This window comes from Homalodisca vitripennis, chromosome 3 (genome assembly GCF_021130785.1).
Source record: "Homalodisca vitripennis isolate AUS2020 chromosome 3, UT_GWSS_2.1, whole genome shotgun sequence".
Taxonomy (NCBI): domain Eukaryota; kingdom Metazoa; phylum Arthropoda; class Insecta; order Hemiptera; family Cicadellidae; genus Homalodisca; species Homalodisca vitripennis.
In genome coordinates this window covers 14,673,085-14,700,934 of record NC_060209.1, presented here as the reverse complement: position 1 = coordinate 14,700,934, position 27,850 = coordinate 14,673,085, and the positions used below count along the sequence as shown (strand labels likewise).

Below are 27,850 nucleotides of genomic sequence, written 5' to 3'. Positions count from 1 at the left end.
CATGGATGATCTGGTATACAGTTAATAAACAGATATCACACATGCTGATTTAACAATAAAATACAATAAAAACAACAAATAATATAAATTGTTACTTATTCAAAAGATTTAACTAGATCATGTTAATTTATAATATACAAGGGCTGTCCAGAAAGGAGATTACGTTTCGCTCTGTAGCCATTGATTGCGGCCATTTTTATGTCTGGCATTTCTCCGTTCAGTGGCTATCCAGCCGTGCTAGTGAGAGGTTACTGTTGCTCCTTGTTGTTTTACAATAACAGTTTTAAATGTGTGACGCAATTGAAAATCCCGTGGGTTGTGAAGTACGGTTGGTAAAACAGTTTTTGTTGGTTAAGCACAATAAACCAATCGAGATTTATCACCAACTATATGTGGGAACGATGTGGTTACTGAAGGTGGAGTGTGTCAGTGGTGCATTAGGTTTAAAAATGGCCGAACTAATGTGCGTGATGACAAACAAAGTGGACAGCAAAGCATTGTGACCGATGAAATTGTCCTTAAAGTTGATGAGAAGATTAAAGAAGACCGCCGATTCACAATAACAGAACTCTCACTTAGTTTTCCTCAAATTTCAAGGAATTTGTTACATGAAATTGTTACACAGAAGTTAGGTTACCATAAATTTGTGCAAGATGGGTAGTGAAAAACTTAATAGAAACCCATAAAAATCAGTGTATGGCTGCTTTGTTGACATTTTTTGACACTTGCGAAGAAGATAGTGACTCGCTGCTCGATTGAATCATTACAGGAGAAGAGGCTTGGGTAAAATGAAAAGTTACCCAATTCGGTGTGAATTCATTTGTTAGGCGTAAGACAAATGAATTGCAAAACCAAATTACAATCTATGGAGTGGGGGCACACACTCTCCCAAAATTCTACCTGGTTAAAGCCTCAAGCAACAGAATTTTATAACGATGCAATTTCAAAACTAGTTTACCGCTGTGATAAGTGCCTAAATTTGTATGTGGACTATGTTGAAAAATAGTACTTTAGCGTCACTTTCAAATTTATATAACATGTTTTTCTTGTACTTTGTTTTATGTTTGTATCAAAACGTAATTTACTTTCTGGATAGCCTTTGTATTTTAAGGAAGTTTCATAATATTGCAAATTAAGCTAGTTGACATCATTAGGCTTCACCACATTATTATATTTTGTATTTTAACAATATTCTTAATAAAACAAATGTGAATTAATTTTTTCTACTCGATTTAAACAATTTTTTACATATATGTATTAGAAAATGTCTGATTAAAAGTTGTTATTTTACTATAATATGTAAGAAATGTGTTTTATTAGTATGTAAAATAAATCATTTAGAAAATAAAATGGAAATGATAAAATAATATGGTTGATATAACAAAAAGTTGATACCTTCGTAAGATTCACTGTATGGTATATTGTCATTAGTGTAAAATGTGATATGATATTTCATAACAATATTATTATGAGTTATGGATTTACTGTAAGATGTGGGGATGTAAAAGACTGACATTTAAATAGTTCAAATTCAAATATAGTCCACCTATATATAGTACTAAAGAAGCTTCACAAATTACTAACTCTCTTTAAGTACAGTGATGATACATTTTAATGATGTTGAATCATTTCAATTTTTGAACAATTAGGAAGCACATCGTCATAATTTGATTAAAAGTTTTCAATCAGGACTTTACAAAAATACATACACAAACAAAATTTTAAATGTTCCATTTATCACTAAATAAAATCATCAATAGAATAAGTCCTAGTTTGCACATGTAACTATCATATTTGACTTCAATCCTAAAAAAGTTTGTTATATAGATAGTATGATGCACAAATCTCTCTTTGATATAAATATAATCAATTCTGCATCACAGTGATTAGAAAATAATTAAAAATTAGTGTAAGTGAAAACTATCACATATGTAAAAAAACATATACAAGAAATTCTGTCAATGTACGTTAAAATCCAACGGAATCATTGAACAATGATGAAAAGCAATCGAGACTTAAATTTACAAAGACCTGGCGGCATAAGAAGCGACATTTGGACACCTGGGACTGGAGGACTCGGTGTCATCGGTGAGACTGAACCTGGTTAGGTTAGGTCAGCCGGTCGTTCAGACGGAATGTGCATCAGCAGGCGTACGGACAGACCCGGAGGATGAACACGGCAGACGACACAACTGTGACATGATTATCTTGTGGATACTCAGTCCCCTTCCGCTTCCAGACTGTTAACAAAACATTCCAGGATACAGTAATCAAACATATTGAAGAGCAAACAGAAATACAAGTAAACATTAATAACATTGTTAGCAAAATGCTCAAGCACCAACTAAATAAACAATCTATATCGGACAGTAAACAGTTTATCACTGGTTTCTCTAGGGCCAGGTATAATAAGTGCAGGATGGCTAAAAACCAGATCCTTTCTTTCCCTATACAAAAAAATATTGATGTTTATCTTTGCGGCAATTTGCCACAAGGACGTGTAATAATTTCTGTCCTGGAATTGTAATAAACTCACAGGACTAGTTGTTTAAATAACCATAATCCTAAAATATCAAATTTTAAATGTACAAGGGCTATCCAGAAAGTAACAGACGTTTATGAATGGTGTGGCAGTGGGTGGGGCTATAGCCGCCACCTTGGTGTCAAAACACTCTAGCGTTCAGTACACCTCAAGTTGTAGTCGCGTGTGGTCTGTTTATTTTTTACTTTTCTCACTGTGATTAATTAAGATGTGTGCTGCAATTGAAAATCCCATTACTTTTTAAGTGCGTTCAGTTTCAGTAACAGGTACTGTGAAAAATTGCAGAAGCTACGGCGAGCGATACAAAATAAGCGTAAGGGAAAATTCAGCTCAGAAATTTAGATTTACTACAACAATACACGTCCCCATACAGCCAATTGTACAAAATCTTGAATGATTTTGATTGGGACGTGTTTAACTATTCACCTGATAGCCCAGATCTGGCACCAAGCGACTACAACCTCCTTCCAGTGATCAAGACCTAGCTCGTAACGCAGCGCTTCAATAGTGAACTTCACGCTGGTATTCATCAGTGGTTAAGATCTCAGGCGGCAGATTTCTACAAAGCTGGAATTGAAAAACTTGTGTCACGTTATAATGAATGTCTCAATTTGAACAGGGGTTACGTTAAAAAATAGCCAAAACGTCTGTTACCTTCTGGATAGCTCTCGTACTTTAATAACTAAGAAGCACATAATAATTCAATGAAAGTGTCGAAATATTTTTAAATGAAGGAGACTACTACATTCCTGCTCGTCACGCTATTAACCAAGACATTCACAGTCTAATTGAATTTTAACAAATCTTCTGACGGATCTGACCTGCAGTTGCTCTATTGTAGTCTCGTCGTTAGCAATAGCTTCCAGCTGGTCGTACAAGATAGCCATGACGAACATGCCGAACAGAGCGCTCTCCAGTACCAGGATCACACAATGGAGGCTGGAATTATGTCCATCAGAGTTTTACAGCAATGCAAAAACTGATTTAGTTCAATTTTAACACTTTAATTTAACTTTTAACACTTCCTAGATATTTAATGGTTTAAATAGTAAAACGAACTTAAAGATATACTAAAAAAGTCTTTTGTGATTTCATATAATACTAAAAAAGCAAGTCACAAAAACAGTTCTGTTCTGTCAGCAAACTTGGGATTTTTCAGAATAACTTCAGTGGTGGTCAGGTTTCTTTACAAGATCTTGGCATTTGCAAATGTTGTGCTCTTTTTTTCTTCCCTGCCTTCACTATAACTTTGTACTCTATGGAGTAACAGGAACATTGAATCACGCAGAGGTTGCCAAAAAAAGTGGTTAGTGCCTTTTCCCATGCCACATTACATGAGTTGTCTCAGGTTGGTTTAGTTTTTGACAGTTGCCAAAGCTAGTAAAAGTCAACGTCTCAGGTCGATAAGGGATTTCATATTCTGAGTGGGTTTAGAAGTTATTCGCTTAGGAATGGAATGCTCTTACTCAAGACCATATACAGTAACCAATAAAAAAAACTCTGATGATATAAATTATCGATATACAAACTTACATTCTAGCTTGCTTAAGGTTGACTTCTGTGCTACACTGCGGACAGGCCCGCAGCCAGCTGGTGATGACTAGTGCGATTGCGTACAGAGACAGCAGTCCCACGTACACAAGGAACTGGATGAAGTACTTCTGATTGCGTTCACCCACACAATTATTTATCCTGAAATAAACAATTAGTTAAACAGTTTTTTTTAATGATTTGACATTTGTTGTTATGAGAATAAAACAGCTGTCTAAAAATCTTACCCTCCTTAAAGCAGTACATATCAACGTGAGAATATATTGGTTGATTAAATTAACACCACTCACTGATATAGTGTTTCTGATGCATGATTTTAAGATACTATTTTTCCAAATCAAAATAAAAATAATGAGTGTAAACAAAAAATAAACAGTAAAATTTTATTTACCACCTATTGTGCCCAAGTGCATTGTTTATATCATTACTATGTCATAGTAATTTAGAGGATAATTATGAAAAATAAAATGCTTTTACTACTATTATTACATAACTAACAAAATTTACTAAATTGAATTAACTTTATTAAACCTTACAACTCATACGTTGGACTGCATCCAACATTATGATGATGTCACTTTTTACTTTATTTTCAGCTGGTCTATGATGTTTTCGATTAGTTCGATCACACAGCAATTTCACTTCATATTGTTAGAAAACACAAAGTCCAGCAGATGACAAACATTCTCATTATTAGTTTATGATTACAGCACCAATCAGAAAATCAGACTGGCTCAAAATGATACTATAAAAATGTTGGAAGCTGCTTGACACACAAGTGGAACGGAAGTGAAAAAATCCCGGTATGTGTAGTCTATACAAGTTTTGTATTTTAACAAGCTATGATATATTTCAAATATACTGCAGGAATATATATGTATGTGTGTATATAATTGCCTGCATTATATTTGAAATATATCATAGCTTGTTAAAATACAAAACTTGTAAGTTACACTTATACTATTGCAAAATATAATATAATATACTTTTATAAGCAATAGTTTGCTAAAAAATAGTTTTATATCCTGATTTGACCTCTAGTGTTAGCTAGTAGTGTAGAGATTAAGTTTACATAGATTAGACAAACGTAGCTTACCAGGGACAATGGTGATCCATGCGACGGATACAGCGTTTGCAAATGCGGCAGTGGTGAGCGCGGGGTGGCCTGTACGTTTCACAACGAGTGCACACTGTCCAGTCCTCATTCTGTAGCAATGACTCAGAGCCTGCAATGTCAAGTCATTCAGCTTTCCTAAATTACAATTTGATGAATGGGTAATAAGTTATAAATAGGACTAAAAATGTTGAAGTCAGACGGAGTGTGGTTAAAAGACAGTGACTAATCACCTAAAGCACGGTGAAGTAACCGAGTTTTCTACACATAACACAGCTATGGTTGAGGTTAAGTGGTAAAGAGGACTTTATAGTCGGGTCATTCTATATCACATCATCCAGGGGCCATGTCACCCACTATCTCTGATTTTGATGAAAGTTGGAGATTATAATCTTCCTACTAAGATATAAAAATATTCAAAGTTTCAACTCTTTATCTCAAACGGTTATTGTTTTATAGCAATTTAAAGTTTTTAAAAAATGGGCGTTTTTGCTCTCTCTTGAGACAGAACAGAGAATATTGTCTGATCAAAAATAATCCGTATCTTAAGCATTTCTGGTTTAATTCTCTTGAAAAAAAAAAACAGTATTGTCAAGTTAACTATGCTGATTATAGAAAAAATATATTACATTACCGGTACTCTAACTCAAATAATAGGCTAAATCAAAAATATGTTTTGAATTTTTTTTCTCTTTTTTTGGGCAAAAATGGTATTACAAAAAATGAATATCTAAGGGCAGAATGATAATCAAGTCAATTTTTTAAAGTGATCACAAAAAAATGGGTCATTCTGAAGAACCAATAAAATTGTCTTTATTAGAAGTGAAGTTAGGAATCCTAACTTCGCTTCTAATAAAGACATTTTTTATTTCATTTCTATAGTTGGAAGAATTGATTCAATTTGAATGTAGAGTTTAGCTTCTTTTCACCTTCCGGTAATGAGATCTGCTTTCAGATCATGTCTAAAACATCGTAGTGCACTCAATTGTGCACCTGATGATAAAATGAGAATATTTCTTTATCTAGATTACATGGGATGGCTGCTGGTAAACCAGACAGAGCTCTTTTGTAGTCTAGTGCTCTCATATAAAGGCTGTCAAAACGAAGCAACATGAAGAGAATAAAAAAACTTGTGTGCTGCATTTTGAATATTGAATTCAGGGCAAGTACTAAGTATGTTTATCTCTCCTTATGCTAAAGGGAGAGATAGGGCATCCCTCCTAGATCATAATAAGTAGGATATAAGAATGATTGTAGGGATGCTGACAGGACATTGCCATATTAGAAAATATCTTATGAAGGTGGGTCTTAGCCAAACTGATGAATGTAGACTCTGCGGAGAAGCAGAAGAATCAATAGCTAAGTTGTCCTGCTATAACTACAATTAGGAAACATTTCTTGGGGTAAATCTCCTCAGTCCCAGGGATATCAGAGAACAGGAGCCCTCAAATCTGATTGGCTTGTGTAAAAGTCTCCGATTTTGAGGACATAAATATAAGTAAAGGAGGCGCAAAGGTCCTTTCAGGACTAAGTGCGGGGACAGTCATTTTTCCCCCTCAGAAGGAAAACAAAATTACTAAGTAGTATGGCAAAGGTACTGTACTGTTCGGTCTTGGTCAATCCCTTCAAACTGAGTAGACTCCAGATTCCTAGTCGTCTGTCACAATGTCAGATCTCAAGACGATGTACTAAGTGCAAGGTGGAACTAAACTCAACATTAGCAATGAATTAACTCTCCCCACCACAGCTGTGATATGAGTACCATTTCACAGTTTTGTCAAAGCTTCGAAAATAATCACTAGGAATATAAAGCATTCATAACGTTTTCAGTTTTAAAAATATTATTTTATAATTTCAAACAGATTTAAAAAGTGCTTTCTGAACAATTCAAATCCTGTTAAAAAGGGTTGCTAGAGAGATAAAATAGTGAGTTTTAGTCCTTAAAGAGAAAACTTTATATAGCACTCAAAAAATGAAAAAGAAAACTTAATAATGTAACTTATCCGACAGATATAAATCATGTTACGACAAATCTGTCTCGATCAGATAATGTCTCTAAAACCTTTTGGTCAGATTTTTAATAGAGAGTTTAGGAAGTTTGATAACTCATTAATAATGAAAGTGGAAGTCAGAGATGTCGGCTTAGTCAGTACAGGTCATGTGGCAGCAAATGTGGTGCATGATTATTGGCTGAGCATAAGCAAAGTCTATCTCACTCTAGGTGCTGGAAAAATTTCATTTCAGTTTGTCAGTCAGTCCACATAATATCTCAAGAGCAAATTGACGTATAGGCTTGACATTTTTCAGGAAGCTTCATTTTTTATAGGCAACACCTAGTTCAATAATAGTGGCCCGTGACACTCCGTGGGATTGGACTGAGCGTTAATGAATCACTCAATAAACTGGCACAATTTCTCTATAGTCTGTTGGGAGGATGTAAAAATGTATTTTCTGTACCACTGCCTGTCTATCTATAGTACATCTCAAGAAAGAAATTAATTAGAATGAGAATTTTGCGTGCAACCTGATATGTTGCAGCGCAGCCTTTTTTTTTTTTTTACAATAGGAAAATGCATTATGCACCGTCAGGGACAGATGTTCGCCCTAGTGTGTGGGACTCTCACCCACTTAAAACCTACCGGTCCAGGCATTGGAAACCCTCTCGGGAACGCATCTTTGCAACTACTTCAAGAGGGTGCTATCGTTCGCCCAATGGGCATTACTTCATTCTAAAATCCACCGACATGAGCTATTCTGGTGATTTATAGCTGCTCTCTTCTTTTTTGCCTTAGCACCCTCTTGCAGAACGCAGTGACAGCGCTCCACGATTCGGGACTGGGCAACATCTCTTCTATAAGGGTCTCCGGCGAAACACGCCCGATAGCTGCCTCCAGCTCCCTTCTCTCCGTTTCCCACCTTCTACATTTCAAGAAGGTGTGCAGGGCATCATCCAAATCCGAATCCCCGTACTGGCATTCCGGACTCGGGATCTTCCCCATTCTGTTAAGGTAGAAGCTGAAACAACCGTGCCCAGTGAGAAACTGGGTAAGGTAGAAGTCTACCTCTCCATGCTCTCTTTCCCCTCAGATCACCTAAGAGCCTAAAAGACCAACGTCCTCGACTCTCTGTCTCCCATCGAGTTTGCCACTCATCCATTGTGAGCAAACGGGCAGCAGCATGGCTGACAGTGCCATTCCCATCGTAGACACGCTTCCGCTCAAGAGCAAGACGGGGCATGTGATATGGCGTACTCCTACCTTATTTTGTTAATGTTCCAAACAGACCTAGTCCAAGCCAAGAGCCTAATTATAGGCACATGGTACTGAAAAAATGTGATAATATAATTAAAATTATCTTCCTGGCCCAAGTGACTAAAATATATAAAAAATGAATGTTATCGCTAAGTAAAAATGGATTAGAATAATATTCCAATGTTTCTGGTCAAACCTATTAAACACGTTTTACTATAATAACTTACTTATATTTTAATGTTTTTCTGCAGCTTGTTTCCTCAATTTAATACAATATTATGTTAACATTAAAATTATATATTTAGACACAATTTTATTTCTTATATTTTTTGCTGAACTTCCTCCCCAACATAAATAAAATAACATATGATCTACACCAGTATGCAGTGATACATCAGCTACGGTCTTAGAGAGACATTCTCAGCCCAACATTTTGGCATCTCTGAGCATTTTGATAAAGCAAAAAAACTAGTTTCTTACAGATTTGAAACTTCAATCTAAAACTGTGTTGGATAATTTTAGTAAGTTTGATCTGCCTGTTATGAGAAATAATATTTTAATAGTCTTCCACAACTTGCCTTAGACTTTTTATAGACAGAAATAGGTTTTACTTTTCAAATTGATTACTTAGCAAAAGAATTCATTGTTTGCTTTTCCCATTAAATTCTGATTAACTTTGTATCTTTAGGAAATTAAAAAAGGTATACTTTTCTAATTTTAAAAATGTTATGAACATACTTTAATGCCATGAGGTAGCACAAACTTACTAAATTTTAATCCAATGTTTGTACAGTATTACAAAGAGAGATTTAAGAAAATACATTACAACATTCAAATAGATTTGTAAATTGTACATTTTTTTAAATGTGTAATTATTGTACAAAATGTCTGAATTTATAATTAACAATGACCAGTGTTTTTAAAAAGAAAACACAACTTTATTCAGTTTATTCTATTAGTAAAATGAAAAAGTTTACGTATTATGAAAAAAATAAATCTTTATTTAAAATTAAGAATTGAACTGAGTAATTTTGGATAACAATAATTTATAGTAATGTTATTATTTTTAAAATACAAAAATTCCTATTATAAATTTTGTGTAAAAAATTTAGAAATAAATGTCTTACACTGTACTTAAGAACTTAAAATACTTATTAATCTGGCGATAAACATAATAACAGAGATACAATCATATTGGTATAAAATTAAGCAAAATGCCTCAAAACAAACCTGGTACTTCTAATGTTTAGCATGTCTATACATGGGCTCTATTTTTGAACCAAGTGGTTATTAGTAAAAAAAACTTCATTTTTTAAAAATTTTGGAGAACTCAAACATGGAAAGGGCGCATTAAAAACCGTTATAAGACAAAAATGCGTTATTTCAATCTCTACAATAAATCTGGACGTTAGTTGTATGAATTTAGATAAGACTGTATACGGGCCCAGAAGGTATAATCCAAAATTTAAGAATATATAATGTGACCACTGAGACTAATCTTATGGGAACCATGGGAATAATTACAATTTCTTTAATGGATCATTAGTTAATAAAACCTTATATACTTCAAATTATGAGGTCCAAACTAAACTTTGACATATAGGCAATATCCATTTGATAAAACTGAAATTAGTCACAGTCTTTGAGAAATGTTTGAAGCTGGCCAGGAAGTATGGAATTGCACATGTGCGCAATATTTTAACACATGGTGAGTGACATATCTGTCTTTGTGGCACACTCGACATTTTTGTTTATTATACGAGGAGTTGTGGACAGACTGTCTTCTCGAGTCATGAATTTGTGTTGTAAAGGTTGTATGCAGGGGTGAAGAATTTTCTGAAACAGTTTCAGTTGAAGCGACCATGGGAGTGAAGAGATACATCATCAGCCGGTTTGACAAAATGCTTCTGTAGCCGTTTACAAAAAGACACGGGTGACTTTAGTTCATGCAGGATGGGGTAAATACCCCTCCGCCAAAATTTGTTACTTTTTCGTCCAGCAATTAATAATTTAATGCAAGTATCTTTGGATAATTAATATGCAATTTAATTTTATTTATTTTTAATACATAGTTATTTGTAATATTAAGCATACTAGTAATATTTTTAATGCAATCTTTCTCACAGTGAGTTAATGTCTGAAAATATGTTGTTATTAATTTATTCACTATTAAATAAGTAAACAACTAATTAACCATTAAAACAACAATATAATTAAAACACAAAACGATTCTTTTTAACGTATTCCACTATTAAACCTTTGCCAAAATCACTGAGTGTGACAAATTAAGCAAATGTTTGCAACTGATGACAAATTAAAACGAAGTTCCAATCTTTACTTTTCTGATTCGGTTCCAAAATGATATAAATAATCTAAATATTTCATTTATTTATTTTATTCTCTTGATATCCTGTTAGTTATTGATGGCATTTATGATTGATCATAAAATGCTTGAACTAAATTATAATAAGAAAACATATATTATGAACACTGATTTTTATTGATTTATTTACTTATAACTTTTTCCATTTATCAAAAAGTGCAACAATTAACTCTGTTGCTAAGATTTTTGACAAGATGATGTTGAAAATTTCCAGTAAATTTATTCCAACAAATGAAAATTTCACGTAAAAAACTGGATCTCAGGCCTAACAGGCCTGGGTTTCTACACATAATTCCCAGACTACCAGCTATGGTGAGCAAAAATGAAATTTTATTCAAAATATTCACCCCAATCACATACGTGTTTCGCAGTTTCAAACACATTTTCAAAAAGAAATCATCCATACTGACAATGCAACGAGCAAGACAGTTAGAAACACACTTACACAACGCCGCAAGTGATAAATCCTCCGTAAATGATATAGTTCTCAGCGATGAAATAGAAGAAAACTTCCTTGACACTGAAAATTATGAACACGCATTCAAAATTGAAGATAGGCCTTTTGGGGAAAGAAAATTAGCGAGCACGCTGTCACATATGAGATTTCCGCAGAAGAGGGTTTGTCCGTCGTGTGAGGAGGACATCCCTGTCGTTGACGTCTGCGCTTTGTGTCTGACCCTGGAAAAAGAGCTGCCTCACCAATCGTGCCAAAGCTGTAAGAGGGAAGGACCAGTGGTAATACATTTTTGTTTGAAATACCATAACCAACAGCCAAAAATCTGTTTCAGAAATAAGAGCATAACGCAGGACTTTATAGAGAAATTTAATAGGAGAAAGTCGATGAGAAGGGCGACGTCCAGGTACTGCAGTGGCAAACGATCGGCTATAAACAACTGTCCGATGTGTCACTACACGTGGCCAACACTAGGGGAGTGTGAGTGCCAGGAATGTAAGAAGACGCAACCAGTCGTTCAGTACCGGTCTTCCATGAGGAAGAACCACAACATTGACATTTATCTCTGTCCCTGTTCACGATGTAAACACCTTCTACCGAATATGAAGATTTGTGATTCGTGCAGAAATAAAAAAGGGAGTAAATTTAAGAAGAACGAATCAATTTATGTGCTCGTCCCCTAATGTGGTGTGGTTATGTTTTAAACTTATTTAATAAATGTCACTACATTACAATGAACTTGTTAATATTGAACTGTATAGTAATTCTTTCCATTTAAACATATACTTTTATTACAATTTTTGCAGGTATAATAAATTACTCATAATTTGTCAGCAACGAAATAAAAAATCTATTTAACAATAAAAAAAGTAAAATTCATGTAAAAGAATTAAAAGTGAAAATATTGAAATATTTACCAATTTAAATTATTTGTTGATATATACTAAAAAAAAAAAAAACATTTGTGTTAGAGACATGGTTTAGGATAACTCCCCATACACACTGTGTTCATGGATACCAACTTCATATGTTAAGCGAAATCGCTAATATATATTATTTTATGCTTTGCATGTGTATGAGCAATTCTGGTTCACATTAATTATATTTATGACGCTAATGTCAGTTTGTCTTATTGCCCCAATCAAAACTATGTCAAAAAGTGTATACTTATAGCCATTGTTATTTACTCTTATCCAAAGTGTGTTTGGTGACATAGTTAGGTTTGCTTTGTTTTACTTCCAGCCAGAGATATTTCTGGTGCTATAGTTGAGGTTGCCTTGTTTCTCCGTTCAAGAAAATATGTATATAACAATACACAGGTTTCAGAAGTCTACCTCTGTCAAAAATATAACTTAGGTGGGTTTTATAACAATCTTTAAATCTGTGGTAAAAGTTAGATAGCTGTTATGTCTTTGACAGTACTGCTTGATCAATACCTATAAGCTTCAGAGTACTGATCAAGCACTGCATACTTAATATTTGCTCAAATTTACAGTTAAAAGTATATTTGTACTAAAATTTCAAATTCTCTTATTTAGATACACTCTGAGCTCTACAACAATTGCAAAGAAGGTTTAAATATAAAGTGCTGCTTCTATTACGCTTACTCTATGTTCTCTAAAATATTGATGTAAACGTTTGATATATAAATATATATAATTATACTATGAGTTGATGAATCAATCAGTCAGGAAATCTCCTTTTCTATATATCAATTTTATTAAAAAAAAAATAAAATTTATAAAATTATATATATATAGGTTTCCATGTCATTCTATGAGCAGTTACCCAATGTAGGTGTGCTATGATTATTGCATAAAAAGTAGTTAAGAGCCACGTAACATTCTGCAAAATTTGCAAATTTTATCTACCAAGATTAAAAAAATAGAAAGATGTTTCCAGACATTTTACATGCCCTGTATACAAAACCTGGAACTGAGGGTGGTTTTGGTCTCTGGGGGTCAGAAGTTATTTTGTAAAATTTTCTGTCAAGTTCTAACATGAGGACAATTTCAATAGACACTTTGTCTACAAAACATACATAAAACTAAACAAGTACCAGTACACATAACGCAGTTGTAGTGGGAAGGGATGATTCAATGTGAATATTGAGTTCAGCTCCATTTAACTCACCTCATGTGAATCTGGATTCACTTTCTGTCCGAAGAGATTCAAAACAGTTGGTGACGAAGAAGTTCAAAACGAAGAACATTAATTATTTTAAATTTCTGTTCGGAAACTGTAGAACCGACAAATATTTTTAACTTTCCTAGTTTTTCTTTCCATAAAACCTGATTTGCATTATTACAAACATTACAAAATTAAAAAATCCAAATTGGACCAGATGTGTCAAGTGAAAAACATTTCATTTTTATTTATTTAGATTACTTACAAGTTATATGATATTTGTGTAATGGAATATGTTGTAGAAAATTATTTGACTATAATTAGACTATCAGTAAGGGTAAATGAAATGGGCAATCTCTTGTGTTGACTAAATATTATTACATTTATTTTATAAAAAAATTGAAAACATCATTAGTTTAAGCAATTGTTGATTTAGCGATAATTTTGCACTAAACACTTGATAAGGAGTTTACAAATTTAATACTATTAGAAGGTTTATAATTTTTAAATGCCTATCAATTGTATAAGTAATATTTTACAATATTCAACCCATTAGAAAACTTACCCTCCTGCACAGGTTTCAAAGTCATAGTTAAAAAATCATAACGGTACGTTTAACGATGGTTTAAAACTATGTTCATCTGAATTAACACTAAATGCATAATATTTAAGCAATATTTAGGTATATTATTATGTCTAAACAACTGTTCTCAATAGATTATTATTGTAGATTGTTATTGTAAAAATGTAATATTCTTAAGATAATAAAACCATTATTACAGTTCTGGGAACTGAGATGGTTACTAGATTACAATATTAACACATTTGTGAGAATCTTCACACCCTTGGAGTTGACACTAACATGTAGTGTGAACACTTAGAAGCGGTTATAGACAAAGTCGGATCTTATTTCCTTATTTCATATACACTTCATAGAAGGGGTATATCAGATCATCTGCCCTGATTGTAATAAGACTGAATGAAAGAATATCATCTTCCAGTTTGACCCATTTCTTTCTCAGTAAATGACTGACATGACAACATAACATTTCCATTCCTATCCACTGTTGAATTGATTCTCCAAAACTATTTCCCCACTTGTGCTGTTATTAATTAAGTAGTTGAAGTTGTCCGTAGATAACATGGGCTAATTACTTAGCTAAAACCTATACAAACTGCAATCGGAATCAGATATTCCGGTAAATGGTCTACAAGTAAGTCCCGTAATGATTCATTACAGAAATTGATGCAAAAAATGAATACCCAAACAACTCTTGTGTGAATATGAATTATAAATGCTCGAGTGTATGATAAAATAAATAGTAATGTTATTTATGCTATATTATTTACTTTTTAATAATTTTCAAAAACTAAGGCAATAATTGTATGTAGTATATAAGTGGAGTAACCATCATCTTCAACTTTAAGCTCAGAAACAACAAAAGTTATTCCATCTGAAGCTGTCGTATGTTTGACCTCTGAAATTTGAGGTCTTCATCTACCTGACTAACAGCAAATATCTTTTACATGAAAGTAGTAGTCATTTTGTTGTGGATATATTCTTGATCCTTGAAGCTATCGTCCAACAGGTTCAAAAATGGTTCAAACCAACTGATGATTATTTGAACCCATCATCCATAGCAGTCGGCAAAAAGCCGTTCTAAACTGTACTTGCGTGGCTGTACAGATGGTCAGAGACTGCCCAAGTTGATTATTAATCGAATACGTGGTATAAACGTAATGGTAAACGTTACGTAACAGTGTATTCTGTTGTACGTCTTCCTGTTTACGTACGTCCACTTTTGGTCACAATGACTGACAAGAGGTGAGGTCACACCAATCATCTTTTAGAAGCAGGATATCCAATGCTACATCGTTTCAATATCAGAGAGTGCCGTCTGTCTGCAAGCTCTGCAATCACAGACTGCAGACAGTACTAGCACCAAACACTGATGTTAATCTCTATATCTCGTCAGGTGCATTCCCATGTGAAACACTGTGTATGTAAAGATATGTTATTATCCGCATAATATGTATTTTTTCATTCACACTTGCTCTACGGTATTATTCTGTGGGGTAATAGTAGAAGCTCTAGCATAGTATTTGTAAAACAGAAAAAAGTGCTACGTATAATGGAAAATATACCTCAAAGACAGACCTGTTTACCACTGTTTAAGAAGCTCCAAATAATGACCCCTCCTTGTTTGTACATATATATATATATATATATAATTTCAATAAACATTGAATCGCAAAAATTACTTGCTCCGCCGGGAGTCGAACCCGGATCTCTCACTTGCCGGGTGAATGTGCTACCATTACACATATATATATATATATATACATGTTTAGTAAATGTGAAAGATGAGCTGCAGAGTTGCACTTTTAGGCAGGATATACACAATTGTATGAGGAATAAACATTGACCTAAAATGTATTGTCTATCAGACCTCATAAAAGTAGTAGTAGTAATTTAAATATAAAAATAAAATTGTTTAATAAATTGCCAGAAGCAGCTTGAACAGTAAGCATTAAAACTCACTTTGAGTAAATGGTTGAAAGCAGAAGCATTTTATTCCATTGCTGATTATTTAAACTGTGATATTAGTAAATAAAGTTTTTAATTAGTATGTCTCTATGTGTTTGTTTAGCCTGTACGTGTTGCGTTTAAATAAAAAATGTTATTATTTTTATTTTATAAATAATTATAGGTTTTAATTTAATTTCAGTATTCAAATAACTTGACATCACCAGCGAACCTAAATTTTAAGTTACTAAAATTAGTTACTTTACTACTAGTAGTAATTTTAAACATGTATTTACGTTAACAATTTTGACGATGTCTATTGCATTTACTGTTAAATGTTTAAGGACAAATAAAAATCTTAAATCTAGAATGTAGCCTAATGGCTAATATCGGAGCATATGATACAAGAGGTACTGAGTTAAAATAGTGTAGGAGCGGCCAGGAAATTTTGTGATATTAAAAAAAAAAATTGTCTTTGGGATACATGTTTTGAAAGGTCTGTATTTTTATTAAACCAGGCTAATCAGTCATGTTATAATTTAACATAAATTAACATCAATGATTAATAAGTAAGCTTAAAGTCATCCCTAATGAGAGGGTACATAAGGTTGAATCGATAGTATTGCTGTGAAAACATTGACATTTTGCAGTTGTTTGTTAAAGTCAGTAATTTTAAAGAATGTATCATTCATCATATATATTCTAGTAAGTTTTTGTTTACTTAACTAGACTAAATAAAATTTACCTGAATGTATGTCAGAAAAATCCATGCGGTTTTGAGGGAGAGGAACAGCACCAGGGTCTGAGCACATTGCTCGCAAATGTGACAAAGACAGCATGAAGATCACTGTGTTGAATAGCACCACGTGAAATGGTGCCCACAGGCTGCAACAGATACTTATTTTAAGCTAGTGGATTCTAATTTACATAACAATACTTTACATACAGAAAAGAAATGCTATGGCATTGAGTTTGATTGTTTAATTTGCTCCAGGGTTTTAGATTTTTCTCTGAGACGTACAAAGATTGTGCTGTGTCAATCAAGTATTGATTGTTTTATATGCAGAACAACTTTTCTGTTTAATCTTAAAGTTACACTGATTGGACAGAGATAACCAAGGTATCAGGCTGGAACAGAGCTTAATGATCTCACCACATTTTGGTAGCTTCACCAACTACTTCGCTACGCTCACACTATTGGATTTTCATGTAAAAGTTATAAAAACACCTTTTTTATGGAATCTATATTGATTGCTGACTCATTATTTTTAAAGTTAATTCAAAGCTGAGGGATCGTGCATAACAAAAAAAAAATTCAATGAATTTTGCATGGCAAAAACACATTAAACATGTGTGCGCATGTGCATGCATATGTGTGTGTGATGTCATAATCAGCTGTAGAAAAAAAGAAATATGTCACTGTAACTACCAAATTCTTGTCAAACCAGTGGCATATGGATCGTGTAAGTGTACTAGAATAGATGAAAACTCGAGCGGGTAACACTTCGTCTGAAGTTTTGGACGATGCTATTACGGAAACACAAAAGTTGCCGGAGGTTCAAGCGATTACTACTATATGGGTTAATGCTTCCCTGCAGACTGGTATTTTCCCCAGAGTTCTTAAGGTTGGGTATGTTGTATCTAAGTACGGAGCCAACAACGATACAACAAATCCAGACTAGTGGTAATTCAATCTGCACTTGCCAAGTTGTTCAAGAAAATCATTTTCAATAAAATTATACCTTCTCTTCCATTCTAATTTCTACAAAGCAGCATGGTTTCTACATTGGCAGATCTATGACTATGAATCTAGTCATCCTATATCATTACATAATCAAAGTTTTCACTGAGCGTAAGCAGTTGGACGTTATATACTGGGATTTTAGTAAAACGTTTGACGAAGTCAACCATAATATTCCAATTTTATAATTGAACGCCTGTGGTATCGAAGGGTCACTTCTGGCATGGATGAGAAGATACTTTGGTAAGAGAACACTTGTGATCACATTTGCTAGCCAGCATATACATACATAGCCATGTATCTGATGAGTTTGCTGTCACTTTGGGACTACCTCAAGAATCACACTTTTATTTTCAATGTTTTTGTTAACATCACGTCTGTGTAATTTATGTCAATACCCTGATGTCTCTACTAAGGCTTTTAGGACTCTTGGGATGCTGACTTGTTTTTCCTGTTACACCAATGATCCCACTGTGCCCATGTTCGTCCACTGCTCTATAAGTATTCTTCTGTGGCATGGTCCCCCAATCAGAGCTACCTTAAGCAGGAACTCCAGTGTGTACAGAACAAGTCTTTTCATATTGGTGGGTGTAAGAAGGGTTACAGGTTCCATGATGTGCATACGGCTGACCAGGTGTTTGCCTTGTGCTTGGACTTTTTTGAGATGAGAAGGAATATTCAGGATAACCTGTTCCTGTTCAAACTTATCAATTATTTAATCGACTCCTCCTTTCTTTTGGGTTGTGTAAACTTCAGCTGTTCTACCCATACAAAATTCTGTGAGCTTTTCGAGTGAAGGCATCATGCTATGAATTACAGTGCTATTTTACATGTACAGAGCCTGGGTAATAGTGTTGCATCTAAAACTTGGTTCTTTGCATAACATAGTTCATTTATTGTATAAATATTGTTGTTCTCATGCTCTTAACCTATTGTATGCTATCAGCTTATTATTGATCACTAGAAAGCTAGAATCTCTTTTTGTTGTTGTTGATATAATATAGTTTTTTTTTTGTTATAGTTGCCATAGTACTTATTTCGCTTTATAATTACCTATAAAACTTTGTATAATGGATATTTATTTATTACCATTCCAACGGTAACTCCATTTTATTATACCATTATATTTTATGATACGCTTATAATTAACAATTTGATATTAAACACAATTAAATAACAATGACAACATAACCAACTACAAAATGGAAATAAGATTAATAATTCATTTTAAGAAGCGACACAGAAGTTTGTAAGTAAAGGTATCCAAGACGATATTTTAATGTCCATTGGAACAATAAAAAATATATAAGCACAATACTTAACCGAATGTCTATCATATACAGAATAGAAGTAAAGTTATCTGGTTAAGATCCATTTTTAATTTCTTTAAAACTGTATTTGTATCCCAGAAAACAATTTACGAATTTTAATCTGTTTAATTAAGAGACCTATAGATGTTTTGTGTAACAGTTTTGTAGATGTATAGCTATTAACCAGAGGCCACTATTTTTGGAAGTTTTTCTTACCAGGGACTTAAAGAAACTTCATTATTAGAAAGAACAGGCTTTATTTGACTTACTGTGAAAATAATATGTCATAATGATGTTCTTCTTTTCTGCCTCCCATAAGGATGTGATATCAGGGAGAAGGAGACCATTTTTGGTCACTATCTACTATTTTTTTATAGTTTATATAAATATAAAAAGTTAACAAGCTCTCAAGTGATTTGAACTTTAATTTAGGTACAAACTCAAGGGTTTTTTCCATTTTCGTCAGAAGTGCAGAAGGTGCCACCAACAAAGGAAAGTAAACAAAAAATTCCAAAGTATAGCCTTATAAAAAAATAGAAACAGTTTTTTTGTTGTTCTTCTAAACATACATGTTTTGTTACATAAATGTTCTCAAAAAGGTTTTTCATGCAAAACATCAAAATTTCCACTCTTCAAAACCTATTTTATTTTATTTTTTAGGGAAATAGTAACATTTTGCAGGTTTACAAGAAACCACGTATTCACATTCAATATGGTAGAGATTTTCAATATGGTATTACATTTTGAAACTTTCACTATTATATACCACTTGATGACAAATTTCATGATGAAAAGTTTGATGTCCCTTTATACAATTACAACTTTGTAATAAAATAAAATATTAAAAAATACTAGCGAATAGTCAGAACTAGTCATTTGACATTACAGAAATTTCGCTAACCATTTATTTGCAATGGATGTCTTCTTTGGACCAGAAAGTAATAAACAGATGTTTAAAGCAGATGCTCTTGTCGAGGAAGAAATTCTGAATGCCAACTTTATTCCCAAACGAAATTTCCCACATCAAAAATAGAAGTCAAAATCGGATTATATTTTGCATTCTGTTGAAGTGGGCTCGTAAAATGGCAAACCAATCTTTTGTATTGCAACTCTATAATTTCACTGTATACTTATTACACATTATTATTCAATTAAAATACATTGCATTAAATTGTGAAACATCCCAATTAATCTGAGATACAATTTCTCCTTCTAAAATCTGATTTTTGACAGGAAAATTTTGATTAAAAAGATGACTGCAAGACTAGTGACTAGTCGCTTATCAGAATCAGAAGTTTTTGTTTCATAAACATCAATTTTAGAAAGTGCATCATATTAACTTAAAACAATATTTAAACAAAAACATACAATGTTAAATATTAACAGTTTCATAATTTCTGTACAAAAATTCATCAATGGCGTAAAAAGATTTGTCATGGAACGAGTCTTTCTGATTCCTCTTTAGAGTTGTTGGTAGGGTATTGAAAAACTTTGTTCCAGCATAGGACGGCTATCTCTGTAGAATGTGCTAGGCGATGTGTAGATAGGATAAACTGATGATAGTGCCTTGTATTACATTGATGGATGTGGATAAATCTCTGTAGATTCTCTTCTACAGCATACATAATTGCTTCAATTATATAGATGGAGAGTACTTGAGTATTTCCCATTCCCTGAATGCATCCTTGCACGACTCTCTTCAAGATTCAAGATTCAAAAATTCTTTATTCGTACATAGTACAGCGTGTACATGAATAGTGTCAATAAGTTTTCTACAATATACTAATTAATCTATATGTCATTTAAAATTAAAATTATACAATGTAATAAGAAATAAACAATCCAGAAGCTTATATACATGAAATACTAAAATTACATACCAGGCATTCCCAATCAATAAACCATTAAACCTTCCCTCCCAAAACTCATCAAGGGAGTACAGAGCCAGATTTATCAAATATATTTTTAACTCTTTTTTCATTTTAATAAGATTTTGTTCATTTATTATTTTTGTTGGTAGTTTTGTTAAACATTTATGGCCCATAAAATCAGTTCTTTTTTTGAAAAATTCTAGTTTGTGCTGAGGGACATTTCTTTTAAATCTAGTATTATAATGATGTAAAATTTTTGTAGGTTTTGCATTTCTCTCATTTTGTTTTATATATATCACTTCAGCCCAGCTGGTATCCTTAGGCTACAGAAAGCTTTTGTAGGACTAAAACTCTCTGGAGATTCTCTTCTGATGTGCCTCCCGAAACCAAAATTCCATCTTACAGGACTTTCAAAATTTGCATAGTATGCAACTTTTTAACTGTCTTGACAGGAAACTATTTCTTCGAATTGCATACAAAGCTGAGCTACATAACAACTCCACGTGGGTGGTCCATGACAAGCATTCATCTATAATTACACCCAGATTTTTTGTTGTATAGACTTGCTGTAAGTTTGGCAATAGTGAAACCTCGTCTTTCTTTCTTGCCAGTATAAGTTGTTTGATCTTAGTTTCGTTGAAAACAAAGTCATTTTTATGACATTATTCTTGTGCCATGTTAACAGATATAAAACTTTTGATTTTTAGTTGCTTTGTGGCACTATCATAAATCAGCAAACTGTGTCATCAGCAAACATTACAGTGTAACTATAGTCTTGAACATATTTGGAAGGTCAAGGGTGAAGGCATAAACATGACTGGTCCTACCTAGGACAGACCCTTGAGGGAAACCTCTTTCCACAGGTGTCCTCTCAGATTTAACTGTTCTCGTTTCTCCATTTGTGGTTTCCTTTAGTTCAATGAGTTGGCTTCGGTTAGAAAAATAGCTGCAAAACCATTTTGTGCCACACCATGCACCCCCAAGGCTTCTAATTTAGATAAAATTAAATCATGTCCAAGACAGTCAAACGCCTTACTAAGATCTAAAAATACACTAGAAACAGTACTTCCAATATCTAGATTATTCGCAATGAACTCTACAAGGTCTGCAAGTGCTGTATTTAGAGATCTACCTGATAAGAAGCCATGTTGCCTTTTTACTAGGAAATCATTCCGTGTTAAGTGCCCAATGAATCTATTAAGTATTACCCTTTCAAAAACCTTCGGTAGTAAGGAAATGGGCCGATAGTTTTGGACTATCTCTTTGGAACTTTATTTGTGCAATGGATACACTTTGCAATCTTTAAACAGGAGGGAAAGTTGTCTTCAACCATACATCTGTTGATTAATTGTGTCGGGTGATAAGAAAGTTTTTCTTTACAATTAACATTGGAGATAGATTTTTAAGCAACTAGTCACTAGATATTTTACAGATCCAGGGTTAATATAGTGATTTAATTTATTGTTCATAAGACAAATATATTTAAAAAATCGGTAAAATAAAAACAGCTGGCAATTATTAATTATGAATATCTATAGGTCAAATGTTTTTAATTTTAATAGGTCATGTGACTTTAATTTAGTATTTTGGTACTTTGGGATTATACCGACCACACCCAGACATGAATCGTTATTTCACATTTCGTTTCTACTGATTACTAGATTAGCGTAGAACAATATTTCGTCAATATAAAACAGGAATTGTCTTATCGCAAACACCTCCCCATCCTCAGACAGAGGTCAAAGTCGAGCGTCTAGTAGATAACGTGATTGCAGAGTCTCGCCGCCCGTTCAGCTGGTGCATCGCTTTGTTGTACTTCCGTGTTTTACCTCTACATTTCTCCAAACACAAAAATTCAACAAAAACAAACATTTACCAAACTAAACTTTTTATTAAAAAAACACTCAAAACTTGTTTTTATTCTTGATCACATTCCGCCACCCAAAATGCGAGTGCCTCCGGCCATCAGCGTGGGCTTCGACAGCACCTTCGGTGCTGCCCCGCGCTGATGTCGACGAAAGAAAAACATCCCTCGAGATAGTACCTATCAGTAAAATATCAAATTCTAGAGGGGCTAATCAGAAATATAAATTGAATTGTAATGGAAAGGCAATGATGTACCGTGCAAATCACGTGATGCCGCGCGGCCTGCCGTAATCAGGATTCTCGAGAAAGATAAGATAACAGCGACAACAATACCGATCACAATACCTGGAAATGCTTGTAAGTTTGTAATTTTGTAATTGAAGAGTTGTTTTTTTCGTTCTATCATGTTTGTTTCTATAAATTTCTATTTTTGTGTTCTTCATACTGGTGTGGTCGGTATAATCCCAAAGTACCAGTATTTTAGATATTTTGTAATCGATTGATAGTTCTGTTATTTGATATATAAAGTATCGATGATTGTAATAAGTGATATAAAAACTGGGTCAGCTTACCGTACTCTGTCTGCCTATTGTGATAATATTATTTTATTAAGTAACATTTATTACTAAATAAAATGTTTTAGCACATTCAATGTAGCAGTCATATTAGTTCAATATTTTATTAGATATTTTTGAGGCCCGATACAGAACTGCAGCCTAAAGCAGTTGAGATTAAGTTTGTTATTAAAGATTTGTGTAGATAAATGATGGTAGTTTGTTCAAAGTAGGCAGGTAGGGTAGACTTAAATAAGCGACCTACACTCGTTATTGGATTGCTATTATCGAATGGTTCGATTGTTTTTATCCGAAGAAATAATTCAATATTACAATTTATTTAACTTAGCGTAAGATTTTAACTTATTAGCCTAGTTATAGTAATTTTAATATAAACAATAAACAGCAAGAAATAACTAATATTTTCAGACTTTGAAAATGGCAAAGAATATGAGGAAAATATGTGAGATATTTCTCACTATATGTGACAAGAATTGTTTAAGTGGCTTCAACATGTGGGTTTGGCTCCTGGTAATCCATATAAGAAGAATTCTTTCTTCCATTTCACAAAAGCGGTTACTCATTGATATCAAACTGGGCAAGTTATAAATATTGTAAGTTTTCTTTGATACAGTCTACCTAATATACACCATAGTTAGTTTTGTTGTTTTTTAAGTTTATTGTTAAATTTATGTTTTTTAAATTGTGATGTGTGAGATTCTTCTTGTATACTAAAAAATTACACTATTTAGGGAAAATGTAGAAAACTAGGCATAACTCAGAAATAACACTTGTTTGTAGAAATTTTATGATGAGGTTTAGATAGGAGATTATTAATGAATTTTAATGTTTTTATGTATAGCTACAATACAATACCTATTTATAATGTCAAATTCATGCCTTCACCAAAAATAGAAACAACGATTATCAAAATAACCAATCAATCATAAATTAAGTTTCAGACTATAAACAGAAAGCATAATATAAAATGTATGCCGATGTTTATTTACCTGTCTTGCATTGTCTGCATGATCACCCATCTTATTATAACGTAATCAGCGTAGAATACAGCAACGTAAGTAAGTGTTATACAAATAAAACCACATGGATCTTTCACAAACATTGACATTTTAAAATTATTTTCATACACTTTTCCAGTCACACTCCATTATAACAACACAACAGCAGAAGCAATTTTGTGGGTCGCTATGTTCAAAAAATACACACTGACATCAGTTAATGTCAAGTATTACAGCTGATTGAAGTTTTAACTTCCATAGAGGAATTCGTAACATATATGTGGAATTATTGCACAGCTCGATATTTTATATATACAAAGAGACTACAAGAATAAATTTGACGATATAATAACAGATTAACAGTATCGTTATGGTCACGTTCTAATAACAGAGCCTATTTATGTTTCTACTGCTTTGTTTTTATATAAATACCACAGCCCAGGAGGAAGCCCAGTCGCCGATAAACGGCCACGAAAACGCTGCGGTGATGGTTTCTTTAAGAGTAGACAAGGGCACACTTCACATTCTAAAATGACTGTGACGCACCCTAACCAGCAGCCAAGAAAAGGTATAATCCCGCGAGCCGCATTGCAGCGCTAGGAATAGTTTCCTCTCCAGATTCGATAACCGAAACTTTTAAACAGGGTACCTCCACCCCCCCTAACAGTAGTAGCGTGCGTCGTAACCTAGAGTTAGACTGTTGGTGGATATAATTGAATTGATTTCAAAATAGGACTGGGACTGGTGAGTGGATGGAGACCACCGGTTGACAGCAGCCAACCAGCTTCGGGTAAATCGTACAGTGTTGCCGTCACCACATCCGCCCGTCACTGTCCAGCTCAGTCTTTGTTCACTAACGTGTACGCTACACCCGTACTGTATATTCTAGTGTTCTGTGCTATTGTTCCCGCTTGTTGACCATTATTTAACAGCTCTTTTCATGACTTGCTGTGACTGTTTAGTAGGTTTATAAACAATTGGTGCGTTTATAACATTTGTATCGGGCCCCGTATTCATGTAATGCATTTATCGTCCCTGTATTATTAAGCGTATATATATATATATATATATATATATATATATATATATATATATATATATATATATATATTATCAGAAGATAGGACCTGGTGTACCTCTACGCAGGGCTGTACTCAGCTTTGGGGGGCCCCGGAAAAGATATTCGGCCAGGTCACGCCATCAACCGCCACCCACCCCCGTTCAAGTGTGGCTGGGCTGGCCCGAGCCCCTGTAAAATTGTCCGAAAACCGGTGTGAGTACGAGCCTGCCTCTACGCCGTTACCATGGTTGTACCGTATTACGGGGTGAATAGGGACGCCGAGGTGATTAGGGACAAAAACGGAAAAAGTTTTGTTTTATTTTGTTACATACATGTTTTTTATCAAATAGTGGTAAACAAAGTGTCAATAGTTAAGCCATAACATACCCTACGAAAACGTGTCTGAAAAAAACTTTGTTGACATTTATTACTCTATGTTTATAACTTCTGTGTTTTGTTGAATTTTTAGGAATTTGTCATTACCTCAAAAGTTTGTTGTGGTGTGAACCAAGTTGATGTTTCTATGAAACAAGAATAATCTAGCCTTTTTAAATACCTCAAGGTGAGTAAAATAACGTAATATAAGTAGAAATAGGATAATAATTTATCATGTTACAAATTTTAAAACAAAAAAAAGCGTACTTCGAAGAAAAAAAGGGGTGAATGGGGACATTGTTTGTGGTCAAAGCCAAGTGATCTAACATAAAATAGTTTGTTGCGTAGGTTACCTTCAATGAAAGAAATTGCTTATTAGATGTTTTTATAATGATATTTATGCAGTCTTAAAGTATATTTTTAAGACTTAGCCTAATCTGTGTCGTTTGATTTCAGATGCCGAGGACTTATAAAAGAGATCCGAGGGCCAAACATCACCGCCCTGTTGATGAAGAAGCCATAAAACGAGCACTAGATGCCGTGGCAAAAGGCATGTCTATTAGAAAAGCTGAAGAGCAGTTTAAAATCTCAAAATCAGCGCTGCACCGATACGCAAAAAAAGCAAGAAGTGGACGAAAGTTGACTTTTAAAAAGAAAGGGGGACAGACCGCGTTGGACTCAAAAGTTAGAGCAAGAAATCAGTGCTAGCCTATCTAAGTGTGGTGAATGGGGTTATCCTCTGAGTACATTTGATGTCCGGTGTTTTGTTAAGTATCATTTGGATAGAGAAGGGAAGAATGTATCTAAATTTAAAAATAACTTTCCTGGTGCAGACTGGGCTGATGGGTTTTTATCAAGACACAAGGCCATTCTGTCCCAAAGAATGGACAGAATTATGAAATATTTTCACTCCCATCACCATAACGCATCTCTTTCAAGAAAGTTGTTAAACTGTCATTTACACTAGTGCTGCTATTAGCCTGACTGCCATCAACATCTTCATCCTCACACAGCTCAGGGGGCAGCCGGTCCAACACACGTTTTCGGTTAAGAGGAAAAATTCCTGCCTTGTCAAAACCTGCAATGATGTCTTTCTGTAAGTTAGGCTCTAGTTTTTGTAGGGCTTTCCTCACATGAGATGGAAAATATCTCTTATCAAAGGCATTGCTATTCCTTTCATGTAATTTTGCTTCTTCCATAAAATTACGCCAGCATTTTTTCATGGGACCGAACAGTGCTATATCCAGGGGCTGCGTCAAATGGGTTGAATTAGCCGGCAGAAAAACAAACTGTATGTTGTTTTGTTCACTTAGCCGAATAACAACCGGTGACAAATGTGAACTTAGGTTGTCACCTATTACAACTTTTTTCCCATTTGATCTGCGACAGTACGGGATGACAACTCTCTGAAACCAATCTAAAAATGTGTTTCCGTCAATCCAACCTGACTTGGTGCGGTTGTAAAAGCATCCTGGAGGTCCACCTTGGTACCATAAATCGTACAAGTTAGTGGCTTTATAAATTATGTAAGGAGCCAGCATTTTGCCAGAAGCAGTGGCAGCAAACATCACAGACACATTGCTCTTACTTTCGTTCATAACTCGCTCAGGGTATTTACAACCCCTTTTAAAAATTAGTTTGCGACGGCCTGGGTCGTCGGACAACGCAGTCTCATCATAATTGATTATCATATCGGGAGGAACATCTGTAACAGTGTCCTTCAACTCATCAAAATAGTCATTGATTACTTTTGGAGATAATTTCGCTCTACTTCTTTTAGGCAGTAGGCCGAAAAAAGAAACTGAACTTTCCGGCTGGCCGCAGCGTCACTCTTGCAGATTTTGATGACCCTGACGAGGAAGAAACAGAAAATGAAAGATCTGAAAACGAAGATGTACCAGACAATCAAGAATTTTCTAATTATGATTCTAATGAAGAAGGTTTTGATATGGAAAAGAGCGATGAAGAGCGTTCTGAAGATTTAGCGGAGTGCATCAGTGAAGGAGACTGGGTGAAAGTGAGATTTACGTATGATAAGGGGGTAAAGGTTTTTATTGGGAAGGTTTTAGGAATCGAAGATGCAGAATTTATTGGGACATTCCTTC

The 27,850-nt window shown here is 34.0% G+C and overlaps 2 protein-coding genes and 1 long non-coding RNA gene across 3 annotated transcripts; 1 reads left to right on the top strand and 2 right to left on the bottom strand.

The window, feature by feature from the left end:
* Positions 1–1,273: 1,273 nt before the first annotated feature.
* On the bottom strand, positions 1,274–24,493 carry LOC124356613 (palmitoyltransferase ZDHHC3-A-like). The gene is made up of 6 exons (XM_046807717.1): positions 24,302–24,493; positions 16,695–16,834; positions 5,190–5,319; positions 4,076–4,234; positions 3,364–3,481; positions 1,274–2,240 (listed from the first exon to the last, which is right to left on the bottom strand). The coding sequence occupies exons 1-6, from the start codon at positions 24,418–24,420 to the stop codon at positions 2,127–2,129; spliced, it is 780 nt and encodes a 259-aa protein (XP_046663673.1). The 5' UTR covers positions 24,421–24,493; the 3' UTR covers positions 1,274–2,126.
* A 1,360-nt stretch (positions 24,494–25,853) lies between these two features.
* Positions 25,854–26,348, top strand: LOC124356612. Its single transcript, XR_006921879.1, has 2 exons — positions 25,854–25,932; positions 26,202–26,348. It is a non-coding gene; the product is annotated as an uncharacterized LOC124356612 (long non-coding RNA).
* Positions 26,349–26,638: 290 nt separating this feature from the next.
* Positions 26,639–27,436, bottom strand: LOC124358087 (MFS-type transporter clz9-like). Its single transcript, XM_046810381.1, has one exon. The coding sequence runs from the start codon at positions 27,434–27,436 to the stop codon at positions 26,639–26,641; it is 798 nt and encodes a 265-aa protein (XP_046666337.1).
* Between the last annotated feature and the right edge of the window lie 414 nt (positions 27,437–27,850).

Coding starts and splice junctions, on each gene's coding strand:
- LOC124358087 (XM_046810381.1), bottom strand. CDS start 27,436: ATGATAATCAATTATGATGAGACTGCGTTGTCCGACGACCCAGGCCGT.
- LOC124356613 (XM_046807717.1), bottom strand. CDS start 24,420: ATGTCAATGTTTGTGAAAGATCCATGTGGTTTTATTTGTATAACACTT. Junction 4,235..5,189: donor ATGGATCACCATTGTCCCTG/GTAAGCTACGTT, acceptor TGTTTATTTCAG/GATAAATAATTGTGTGGGTG. Junction 3,482..4,075: donor AACCTTAAGCAAGCTAGAAT/GTAAGTTTGTAT, acceptor ACATAATTCCAG/CCTCCATTGTGTGATCCTGG.